General features: G+C 40.1%; 1 protein-coding gene and 1 non-coding gene across 2 annotated transcripts; both read right to left on the bottom strand.

The window, feature by feature from the left end:
- Positions 1 to 9,044: 9,044 nt before the first annotated feature.
- On the bottom strand, positions 9,045 to 9,117 carry TRNAC-ACA. Its single transcript has one exon. It is a non-coding gene; the product is annotated as a tRNA-Cys (tRNA).
- Positions 9,118 to 11,643: 2,526 nt separating this feature from the next.
- Positions 11,644 to 12,597, bottom strand: LOC113904622 (olfactory receptor 5B12-like). Its single transcript, XM_027561751.1, has one exon. It carries the CDS (start codon positions 12,595 to 12,597, stop codon positions 11,644 to 11,646), a length of 954 nt encoding a protein of 317 aa, XP_027417552.1.
- Positions 12,598 to 13,012: the final 415 nt, after the last annotated feature.

Raw genomic sequence — 13,012 nt, 5'->3', positions numbered from 1 at the left:
TTCCATTTGTTTGTATGAATCGTGAAGGGAATGGAGTAGAAGAAGCAGATGTTTGAGGAAGAGCAAGAATGATGATTTCAGATTAGTCATGGTGAGTTGGAGATTCTTCTTGGCCATCTAACTTAGAAGGGCTGCATAAACAATTGGACTGGTTGCATCAGAATTTATTAATTCTAATTATATTGGCTATTTGCTACTTGTTTAACCTTCATATATCATATTAAACCCACACATCTAACTCAGACCATTAAAGGAAAGAGTTTAGAGAAAAAAATCAGAGTATGATAATGTTACAAATTTAAGAACATGGAACAATAAAGCATTAAGAGGAAAGTGAGAATGAAAATTGTCACCACAGAGATGGCTGCGAGGGAAGCCCTGCCCCAGGACACAGATTTCAGGTGGACTAGTTGGTAAAGAGAAGGCAATGACACCCCACTCCAGTACTCTTGCCTGGAAAATCCCATGGAGGGAGGAGCCTGGTAGGCTCCAGTCCATGGGGTCGCTAGGAGTCAGGCATGACTGAGCGACTTCACTTTCACTTTTCACTTTCATGCATTGGAGAAGGAAATGGCAACCCACTCCAGTATTCTTGCCTGGAGAATCCCAGGGACAGAGGAGCCTGTTGGGCTGCCATCTATGGGGTCACACAGAGTCGGACACGACTGACGTGACTTAGCAGCAGTTGGTAAAGGGAGCGTCCAGATATCCTGGTTATGCTGATAAATGTAAATCCTTCTGTAAATTCCAGAAGGAACAGTAGAGTGATTTCAGGATTTGGGCAGGAGTGGCTGCTGGGTTTAGAAAGAGGGATATGAAGAGATGTGGACATTATTTAACAGGAGTTTAGGGCTGACTTGAATTCCTCAGCTTGGTGAATGACACACCAGTAAAGAGAATCAGGAGATTAGTCCTCAGGTCTAATCTCTAGATTAGATGGTCTAGAGGGTGGCAACCAGGCTAGGAGGTTGTGGGGGGAAGGGGAGGGTGAAAGTCTTGACAGGAGCCTGCAGCTGTCCACTCCATCTTTACTCCTGCTGCTGGTGGTAGGGGGGCCACTGGGAGGCATTATCATTCAGAGAAGACACCCTCTTGGTTCCTACTTACCTTAATCAATACTCATATTAGATGTCCCGCAAATCTGGGGGTGGGGGTAGAATGTACTGAAAGCATTTTATTTTATTTTTTTACCATCTTTCTTCTCAACAAAATGAAGAAGGGAGTCTTAATCCTGCACTTTCCTACAGGGGAGAAAAAATAGTTTCAAGCACATTCCTGTGTTGACATTAATCTACTGAAAAGGTAGAATTATAAAATGTCTTTAAATCACGTGTTGACATTTTAGCAATCCTTTTTACATTTTTTTGTTTGATTGGGCCACCACATATTGGATATTCAGGACATAGTTTAAAAGGGTACAAGATGTTCTGTGCCCTTAGTACAATTCAAATTTGTTCTTCAAAGAATAACATGAGTTTCAAAGCTTCCACGAAGTCTTCAAAAACTCCTTTCTAAAACTGCTGTGGCTGCTGCTAAGTCACTTCAGTCGTGTCCAGCTCTGTGCGACCCCATAGACGGCAGCCTACCAGGCTCCCCCGTCCCTGGGATTCTCCAGGCAAGAACACTGGAGGGGGTTGCCATTTCCTTCTCCAATGCATGAAAGTGAAAAGTGAAAGAGAAGTCGCTCAGTCGTGTCCAACTCTTTCTGACCCCATGGACTGCAGCCTACCAGGCTCCTCCATCCATGAGATTTTCCAGGCAAGAGTACTGGAGTGGGGTGCCACTGCCTTCTCCGCTAAACACTGCCATTCTGTTATAACCTATGGAGCACCATTGGTCACTTTGTTACTTATAATAATTTGTTTTGTCTTAATCTAAGCTGTATCTCACATATAGGACTTCAATACTATATAAGCAGATGTACAAACTTAAATAATGAACTATGGTAGCTAGAAACGACTGAGCACTTTCTATGTTCAGGGAACCTCATGCATGCTATACCTCCATTGATTTATCACCCAACCATGTGAGATATTATTCCCATTTAACATATGGGGAAACTGAAGCTTGCTGACAAGGAGTTACATAACGAAGTCCATTAAACCATCTAATAGCAGAGCTGGTATTTGAAATAACGTCATTTTGAATCAAAGCTTGAGATTTTGAACACTAAGAAATATTTTCCTTATATTTTATATGTAATCTCTTACCCCAGCCCTGGGCACAGAAATGTTATTCATTATATTGGCCTATTCATGAATGAATAAAGAATGCTGAGCTCCAAAGAATCGATGCTTTTGAACTGTGGTGTTGGAGAAGACTCTTGAGAGCCCCTTGGACTGCAAAGAGATCCAAGCAGTCCATCCTAAAGGAGATCAGTCCTGTGTGTTCATTGGAAGGACTGATGTTGAAGCTGAAACTCCAATACTTTGGCAAACTGATGGGAAGAGCTGACTCATTGGAAAAGACCCTGATACTGGGGAAGATTGAGGGCAGGAGGAGAAGGGGATGACAGAGGATGAGATGGTTGGATGGCATCACTGACTCAATGGACATGAGTTTGCATAGGCTCTGGGAGTTGATGATAGACAGGGAAGCCTGGCATGCTGGTCCATGGGGTTGCAAAGAGTCAGACACGAGTGAGCGACTGCACTGAACTGAGCTGATTCATGAATGACTAATTTATTGAGTGTGTTGTTCACAAGTAATGTGGAGAAATAAAGAGCATGGACTTTTGGAATCAAATATACAATTAGCTGTTGGGAATTTAGCTAATATACTATCTTTCTGAATCCAAGTTGAGTGACAAGGACTATATCCACACGTTTACAATCAAATTCCTTTCCCCTCTATCAAGAAAGAAAAGGAAAGGAAAGAATACCTCTACATATGTTTGAAAGTTACATAAGTTTTGAGTAACCCTAATTAATAAGCCACATAAAATGCTAGAATTTGTTCAGTAATTCATCCAACATTCATCTTTCTTCAGCTACCAAGTCCTTACAATACATGAGGTCTAGAATGACATAAAGGACATATTCCCTGGTCAGAAAGTATAGAAGACCAAGAGAAACATATAAAATGTTGCTTATTTCAGACATTCCTATTTTTTTTATTCCCAAGCAGAGAGCATTGCTTTTGTCTTCAAGCCAGTGGGATGGTACCATGGCCTCATTTATTTATGCTATAGTTCACTAGCCAGTGGATCTAATAATTAATCAATGTAGGTGCCTAATACAAGCAAATATTCAGAATAAAAACTAAAGTCCAGGCTCCCTCATTCCCATAAATTCTTCATTCTGATGTGATTTTTACACCTCTCCTTTCAGTGCATTTTTATAGTTGGTCACTTAGCCTGGGTCCCCTTTTCTTATTCTCTCTATTCCTTCTCTTTTTCATTAATGTTGTTAAGTATTCTCCAAATTATAATAAAATTTCAAATTGTGATCCAATTTGATACTTTTAAAGAATTTGGGATTAGCCAGCATAGCTAACATTACTCTGTGTGACCCCATAGATGGCAGCCCACCAGGCTCCCCCATCCCTGGGATTCTCCAGGCAAGAACACTGGAGTAGGTTGCCATTTCCTTCTCCAATGCATGAAAGTGAAAAGTGAAAGGGAAGTCCCTCAGTCGTGTCCAACTCTTCCTGACCCCATGGACTGCAGCCCACCAGGCTCCTCTGTCCATGGGATTCTCCAGGCAAGAGTACTGGAGTGGGGTGCCATCGCCTTCTCTGATAGCTAACACTACCATACTCCAAAAGAGGAAGCTAAAATTGAGAAAGGGTTAACAATTTGTCCAAGGTCTGCAAGCTCATGTATGGCAAAGCAGGGACTCAGGAACCTCTTGTTCCTTTTATGTATTTATTTTTTTTTACAAGATAAATGCATATCCTCCTTAAGAAATCCCATGGTATTTGTGACTCAGTCTGCCATTAAATATCACAAGCATATAGTGACATTCAAAACATTCAGTATTCAGTTATGCATAAATCAAGAGGGAAATGGGTACCTTAATATATTTTCCTGGTTACCTCTGGCCCTGAGAATTTATACAGATTGTAGATTTGATCAGAGGCTTACCTGGCTCCCTGAACAATGAATAAGAAAATTCATTGATTTCACGTATGAGACTCAAATCAGAAATTCAATTCATAAACGATGAGAAACATTCAATTGAGATGTTCTTCTTAGCCTTTGATCAAAGGGGAAAAGTTCTTCAGAGCCAAGAGAGAATGAGAAAAAAAAAAAGCAATGCCACAGAAGTAGCTAACATGACTGTGCGGTAAGAGTTGCTGATCTGTCTCCTCAGATAAGTCACCTAATTGCTTTAAGTCACTATATGTTCATTTATAAAATGGAGATATTAGAAAGACAGCCCAAACAACACCCTCACTGAAAGACTACAGCTGGCATGAGAACAGAAGAGAATCCTTATAGTGTCTTGAAAATGGTGATCATCACAATCAAAGTCATGAGCATTTGCAGGTATTTGCCCTGGTCATTACTGAAGGATCCCAGTTTGGAGAGATCTCACTCCGGGGAGATGCCATACAAGGTAATAGACAGCATTGACAATCAGTTGAGTGAATGAATGGTCAAGGAACTCTGGCACTTGGTCTTTTACATATAAAGCAAATGTGCTTGGGAACTGAAAGAGAGAGTTATACACCCATGGAGCTCTCAGGGGACAAAGTTCCCATGAGAGCAACAATAGGTCCTTATCTCAGACTACTGGACAGAAAGTGATGAATGTGTGCATAGGAATCCGATTCTGCTTGCTGGGGGAGACCGTGAGTGTATTAACATAGCTTGAATTAATTCTCTTTGATGATGCTAAAATCAAGTTACACAATACTTCTAGGGCTGAATATTGGCATAAACATGGAATAACAGGTACAGAAGTCTGTTATTAAGCCAAATGGATTTCAGACAGAATTGCATGCCTTAATTCATTTCAAACATTTGCACCATTGACAAAACTTATTCATTCATTCATTCAATTGTGTATTGGTCCCAGATGAGTTTAGGCATAGTCCTGACCATGGATGTAAATATCCATGCAAAACAACCATGTTCATAGTTTCACGTGCTCAGGTTAATAGGAGAAGACAAGCATTAAGCAAACTCACAAATAAGGATATAAAATTATAATTAGGACAAGGTGCCCACATGAGAATGAATAATGAAAATCTACTTTTGAAAATCTTCATTTATTTGACTGTTTCAGATCTTAGTTGGTCCATGAGATCTTCATTGCACGAGGCGGGATCTTTCGTTGTGTCAAGAGGGCTCAGTTTCTCCTCTGCATGTGGGCTCTTAGTTCCCAGACCAGGGATTGAATCTGTTGCCTAAATTGCAAGGCAGTTGCAAGGTAGATTTTTAACCACTGACTACTACAGGGAAGCCCCATAAAAACACGCTTTCAATGACAGGCAGAAGGTTTTCTCAGAGAATCAACACCTCAGCCAATGCATGAAGGATGAATAGACATAGTAAGCGTGAATGACAGTTGCTCAGTTGTGGCTGACTCTTTGCAACCATGGACTGTAGCCCACCAGCCTCCTCTCTCCATGCAGTTCTCCAGGCAAGAGTTCTGGAGTGGGTTGCCATTTCCTTCTCCACAGCATAGGAAGGATTGCCCAAACAAAGTGAAAAGGTACAGTGTCTTCAAGTTGTCAAGGAAGTTGGCAGAATCTAAAGAAGCCAGAGGGACTGCAGCACAGTTAGCAAGACTTGTTCCTGGAAAGTTTGTTTTCAGTGTCCTTTCCAGAACAAAATTCATAAACAAATACAAGCAAACAAAAATGCCCATCCCAAACACCAAAATTATCAGGAGGAATGATTGGTGTGGACCATAGGACCAGCGTGGACAACTGGTTAGTATAACTCAAATCCTGTCCTGCATGAAGCAAAAACCACTGGGACTGACGATCAGGTTCAGACTGGAGTACATTTTATTCCCACTGATTTGGAAACATGCATCATTGTGTGCCAAGCTGTAACCTACTTCTCAAGGAGAATCCATCATACCTAAAATCTATTTCTTACAGCCTATCAGTTTGAAAAGCCTCAGTGCAGTAATTCCTAGAATTTTAAAAATCAGTTCTGATTCTGTTTCTTTGACTTGCTTTTAGTTGCTTTTGTCATTAAAATCATACACAATGGCCCGCCCCAGAGAATCCTGCCCCTCTGCCTAACTTTTGATCTGAAGAGCCTTTGTTCAGACCCTTGTCCATCTGGAGATGTCAGGAAGGAAGAAATTAACACATCCCCTGCCTGAGGCTTGCCACCCTTGGATATACGTGCAAGATTAATGGACTTTTTACTTTGTTTCCTGATCCACAAAAGAACCTGGCATCCAGACCCCATAAAATGGATATTTTGGGACATTAGTCTGTATCTTCTCAGTCACCCAACCCTCTCTGATTCATTGGCCTGTGATTCATTCTCTCCAATTCATGCATCTAACAGAGCAAGCTTAGACTTGGTAACAATTTGAGTAACTCATGTCTACACTACGGAGGCATGACTGAATGGAATTCTCATACACCAGAGTACTGAGACCATCTTAGTCGACCAGTGTCTGTTGTTTACTGTTCTCATCCTGGAAGAAACAGCTGCTACACTTATTATTAGAAATGCATTAGAATCTTTCTTCTAAGTCCATGGTTGGGCAACAGCTATATCGTGTGAGAGAGATGAGCATATAAAGTTCAGGCAGACATATAAATACCAGATTCCCCATTTTTTACTATGAAACTCTAAACATGTGTAACATAGGCATGATACTACTGCACGCATCACTGTATCACAATATCCTTGGAAGGCAACTTTTATATATAATCTCATTATATGGCCTAAAGTGATAATCACTCAAAAATAATATTATTGCTTATATTCTTTTATTAAGTCTCCCTTAAGAACACACAAATATTAAATCCTTTTTTCCCAGAAAACACAGAAGCTTATGCTTTAAATTGGAATATAGAACATGCATACAAATTATTATGCTACAAATAGAAAGTGATGATTATGGTCAGAAAATTACAAGTCAGTTGCTATTAGCATTTAGAATGACTGCAATGTTGTCCTCATTAATAGTATAATATATATATATATATGTATATGTACACCTGATGTGAAGAGTTGACTCATTGGAAAAGACTCTGATGCTGGGAGGGATTGGGGGCAGGAGGAGAAGGGGACAACAGAGGATGAGATGGCTGGATGGCATCACTGACTCGATGGACTTGAGTCTGAGTGAACTCCGGGAGCTGGTGATGGACAGGGAGGCCTGGCGTGCTGCGATTCATGGGGTCGCAAAGAGTCGGACACGACTGAGCGACTGATCTGATCTGATCTGATACATGTTGAAGGAGGAATTAGAACAGGCTCCATCTTGAAAGCAGGACTCCATCTTGGGCCGGAATGTGGACTTAGAGCTATATGCCCAGTATCTATGGAAATGAAAAACCAACTGGAAAACCAGACCCCCGGAAGGAAGAGCCCCAGGGCTCTCCATCACCTAAAAGAATACCCTAATTATCTGTGTAATCAAATAGAATCATACATTCTATTATGCTTATTTGGGTATGACCACATGCCTATTGATAATTGTCCAGTGTTAACTACCTAAGCTTAAGGCATATGAATCACTGGTTAACTTTGATTGTATCTTTCTTTTTCCTTTGTTCAAAGTAGTTTCAGGGAACCTTATACACTTAGGGTATATAAGGTTTTCACAAAAACTGGTTGGGGTCCTTGGCTAAGAGGATACTCTGCCTTGGGCCCGCCGGTGAAATAAACTGCACTCCACTATCTGCATTGTCCTTCTGAGTGAGTTTGTTTCCCGGAACATGTGGCTACAACAATATGTGTGTTCACATATATATTATGTGGGCTCCCTGGTGTCTCAGCTGGTAAAAAAGTCCGCCTGCAATGCAGGAGACCTGGATTCGATCCCTGGGTTGGGAGGATCCCCTTGAAAAAGGAAAGACTACTCACTCCAGTATTTTGGCCTGGAGAATTAATGGACTGTATAGTCCATGGGATCACAAAGAGTCAGACACAGCTGAGTGACTGTCACTTTAACTTTAACTTATATATAATGTAGATTATGTTATTTGCATAACATATATATGACTGCTGAGCATATATTATATGTCAGGCTAAATAATACAGTACTCACAAAAACCCCATATAGGCATTATTATTATCTTTTAAAAATAAGAAAAAAAGACACATTTTAGAAGTTAAGTAACTTCCAAAGAACACACAGCAGGTACATGTGAGAAATCAAGCTATAGAAGTCCTATGTATGACATTTAAACTTTATGCTCTTCTCCACGGAGAAGGCAATGGCACCCCACTCCAGTACTCTTGCCTGGAAAATCCCATGGACAGAGGAGCCTGGTAGGCTGCAGTCCATGGCGTCGCTGAGGGTCAGACACAACTGAGCGACTTCACTTTCACTTTTCACTTTCATGCATTGGAGAAGGAAATGGCAACCCACTCCAGTGTTCTTGCCTGGAGAATCCCAGGGACGGGGGAGCCTGGTGGACTGCCGTCTCTGGGGTCGCATAGAGTTGGACACGACTGAAGTGACTTAGCAGCAGCAGCAGCTCTTCTCCTAGGAACGGTGTTCATACACAGTGCAGAACAATGGGTATATGGTAGAAGTGGATCACAGTGAGACTGTTTGTCTTGAAAATTGATCCATGGGCATCTATTTCTTCACAATGGTAATATTTTTTCAAATATTCATAATATGCTGTGTAACACTTTCAAGGGTATTTACTTATCTGTGATTCTAAAGTTAAGTTTAGATTTGACAAATCCAATGTTTTCCCAACTTTATTTAATTCTGGACCTACTTGTAAAGGAACTCCGATAAACTTTATATAGCATAGTGAAAGTGAAGTTGCTCAGTCGTGTCCGGCTCTTTGCCACCCTATGGACTGTAGCCTCCCATGCTTCTCCGTGCATGGGATTTTCCAGACAAGAGTACTAGAGTGGGTTGCCATTTCCTTCTCCAGAGTATCTTCCTGACCAAGGGATCGAACCTGGGTCTCCTGCATTGTAGGCAGACGCTTTACCATCTGAGCCATCAGGGAATTTATATAGCATATGTTTGAGAATAAATGTAGCAATGTAATTCAAAATACTCCTGAGTTCCTCAGATTCATCATGATATTTTCATTTAATGAAAGTCAAAAAGTAAATATGAAAAGCAACCAGAGAAGAAAACTAACTTATTTTGGTAAGAGCTACAGTGAGACTGAATGCAGATTTCTCAACATAAGCAATCAATTCAGGGTTGAGTGGAATGATCTAATTGCCTGTATATCTATCCTGACAGAAATACTAAAGGAGGTTCTTCTAGGAAAAAGTTCCAAAATGAAAAAAAGAGAAAGTTAGAAATAATAGTGGAAAAACTATGTCAATAGCACAAATAAATATATTGTGTTTTAAATATTGTTTAAAAATCTTCTAAAGTTTTAATTGTATGTAAAGTTAAAATATTTGACAATAAGAGCAAAAGGAGTAGGAATCAATCAGAATTAAACTGCTATATAATGAAGAAAAATAAATATTAAGGTATAATGTAATAAGTGAAGGATGAAAGTTGCAATTAGTTCAGTCACTCAGTCATGTCCGACTCTTTGCGACTCCATGAATCGCAGCACACCAGACCTCCATGTCCATCACCAACTCCCGGAGTTTACTCAGACTCATGTCCATCGAGTCGGTGATGCCATCCAGCCACCTCATCCTCTGTCGTCCCCTTCTTCTCCTGCCTCCAAGCCCTCCCAGCATCAGGGTTTTTTCCAATGAGTCAACTCTTCACATGAGGTGGCCAAAGTACTGGAGTTTCAGCTTCAGCATCATTGCTTCCAAAGAACACCCAGGGCTGATCTCCTTTGGCATCACCAACTCCATGGACGTGAGTTTGAGTGAACTCTGGGAGTTGGTAATGTACAGGGAGGCCTGGCGTGCTATGATTCATGGGGTTGCAAAGAGTTGGACATGACTGAGCGACTGAACTGACTGATTATGTTGGTGTGAGTTTGCCATAAAATGCCTTTACACATTGAGATATGTTCCCTCTATACCCACTTTAATGATAATTTTATATCATGAGAGGACAATGAATTTTGTCAAATGCTTTTTTGACATTGCTACACTACCCAAAGAAATCCACATATTTAATGCAATTACTTTCAAAATATGCATGACATTTGCATCCATGATACTGTCATGTGGTTTTTGTATTTCCTTTTGATAATGTGGTTTACCACATTGATTGATTTCTGGATGGTGAACAATTCATGTGAAATAAATGAAATAAATCTTATCTGATCATGATGTTAAATCTTTAGATTTCTTTAAAAAATATCTTCATAATTGTTGTTATAACACAGAATGATTTGTTGTGTTGTGACATCCAAAAATTGAGACATAGGCTAGATTATTCACAGAGATTGACAAGGACTAGGCCAACTTCTACTCTGAGCTTAAATGCCAGTCTCTAAGTTGGCAGCCTGACTATAAACAGGAAGGAATGGAAATAAAATGTGTCCTAGGCTGATGACAGAGTCATCTTTCTTTAAATCAAATGTTATTTTTATTTCCATAAATTAAAATATGCATATATTATTATTTCTCTTGTCTTATACTCTGGTCTAATTTTTAAATTAAAATTTTCATGAAAGTGAAAGTGTTAGCCCCTCAGTCACATCTGACTCTTTGCGACTCCATAGACTGTACCTAACCAGCCTCCTCTGTGCATGGGATCCTCCAGCAAGAATACTGGAATGGGTAGCCATTTCCATCTACAGGGGATTTTCCTGACCCAGGGATTGAACCCAGGTCTCTTGCATTGCAGGCAGATTCTTTTCCATCTGAGCCACCAAGTGAAGTTGCTCAGTCGTGTCCAACTCTTTGCAACCCCATGGACTGCAGCCTACCAGGCTCCTCCGTCCATGGGATTTTCCAGGCAAGAGTACTGGAGTGGGTGGCCATTGCCTTCTCCAATGAGCCACCAAGAAAGCCCCCAAATTGCCATATGAAGATGTAGATTCTGGATAATGAGCTGACAAATATGAAAATTGAGCAAATTAAAGATGACCATATAATTATGCTTATTATCATTGAAACAGGAAAAAAAAAAGAAAACAAAACGTTAAGCAATAAAACTATAGCCAGGATATTTGGCACCAAGTTTATTTAAGAATGCATTATCAGACACCAAAATCATTGTTTTATTAAATTATATAATATATATTACAAATATATTCTAATAGCCTAATCTCATTTATACTGAACTCATTTTTTGTCCATTCATGAATGTGTGATTTACATGAGGTTTCCATAAATGATGTTTCTTTGGGCATTTACTTAATATACATTGAATGAAATGAGAGTGGGGCTGATAATGTGAAATAATGAAATGCAATTAAAGAGAAATTTTATATAAGATGTCTGAGTTCAAGGTTGATACTACCTAAACTATTTTTCTTTTCATCATACATTTAATAAAGGATTTGAGAAAGTACATCAATAATTTATAAACCTGTTGGTCTAGCAAGTCACTATTTTCCTTAGCTTGATTGGTACGTATGAAATGTGTTTCTATTTAATTAAATTTTGAATCTTAGAGAAGACTTTGCCTTCCCCACAGCCTTTTTTAGTGCCCTCTTGACCTCTTTGTTCCTCAGACTATAGATCAGAGGATTCAGCATGGGGATGACTATGGCGTAGAACACAGACGCCATTTTGTCTGTGCTCATGGAATGGCGGGAGCCGGGCTCAAAGTACATGAAAGAAGCTGTCCCATAAAAGATGGAGACAGCAGTGAGGTGGGAAGCACAGGTGGAAAAGGCCTTTTGATGTCCTTCAGATGAGTGCATCCTCAGAATGGTGACAAAGATAAACAGATAGGAGACCAGGATGACCAGGTTAGAAGAGAGGACAGTGAAGCCAACCAAAAGAAATAAAACCATCTCACTTCTGTTGCTTTCTGAGCATGAGAGAGCCAGGAGAGGAGTAGCATCACAGAAAAAGTGATCAATCACATTGGATCTGCAGAAAGACAGACTGAATATGTTCCAAGTGTGAACAGAGGCCTCCAGAAAACTAAGAACATAGGACCCTGTGACCATCCAGGAACACACTCTTGGTGTCATGATGTTGGTGTAATGGAGTGGTTGACACACCGCTGCATGACGGTCATAGGCCATTGAAGCCAAAAGAAAACTTTCCATAATGAGAAAGACAGCAAAGAAGAAAAGCTGAGCAGCACAAGCATTGTAGGAAATGACCTTGTCTCCCGTGAGGAATCCTGCCATCACTTTGGGAGTGACGGCTGTGGAGTAAGCAAAGTCCACCAGAGCGAGGTTGCTAAGAAAGAAGTACATGGGAGTGTGGAGACGAGAGTCCAGCAGGATCAGCATGATCACGCCCAGGTTCCCAACCAGAGTGAGGAGGTAGATGAGCGTGAACACTAGAAAGAGTGGGATCTGCAGTTGTGGGTCATCAGTTATCCCGGCGAGAATGAACTCAGTCACGACTGTACTGTTCTTCATGGGGGTCATTTGTGCAGTATGTGAATGGCCTATAGCAATGAGAAAAGAGGAGCTTGTTAGCAACGGAGTTAGAATTATCATTATGTCCAATATATACCTTATATCAGAATTTTTTGAATTTCACATGGGTGTAACAACAAACTGTAATTTCTAAACATTGGTTAAAAATAGATTGTTCTAGCTTAAATGATTTTGGAGGTAATACAACCCTATCTTCTATCTTAATAAATTATCAAAATTAAAGTTCAGAGACAAAAGGCAACTTATGGAAAATCACAGGATCTGTTATTAAATTAGATATGTTAGCATCACAATTCAGATTTTTATACACTGACAGACTATTTACTCAATAAAATAGGATCCTGTAAATTACTTCATTTCATTTCAATTACTGCTATTGTATCGAGCAGTGTTATATTCTACT

Source organism: Bos indicus x Bos taurus, chromosome 15 (assembly GCF_003369695.1).
Source record: "Bos indicus x Bos taurus breed Angus x Brahman F1 hybrid chromosome 15, Bos_hybrid_MaternalHap_v2.0, whole genome shotgun sequence".
NCBI lineage: Eukaryota > Metazoa > Chordata > Mammalia > Artiodactyla > Bovidae > Bos > Bos indicus x Bos taurus.
Note: the sequence above shows the minus strand (reverse complement) of the source record. Positions and strands in the feature narration are given on the sequence as shown.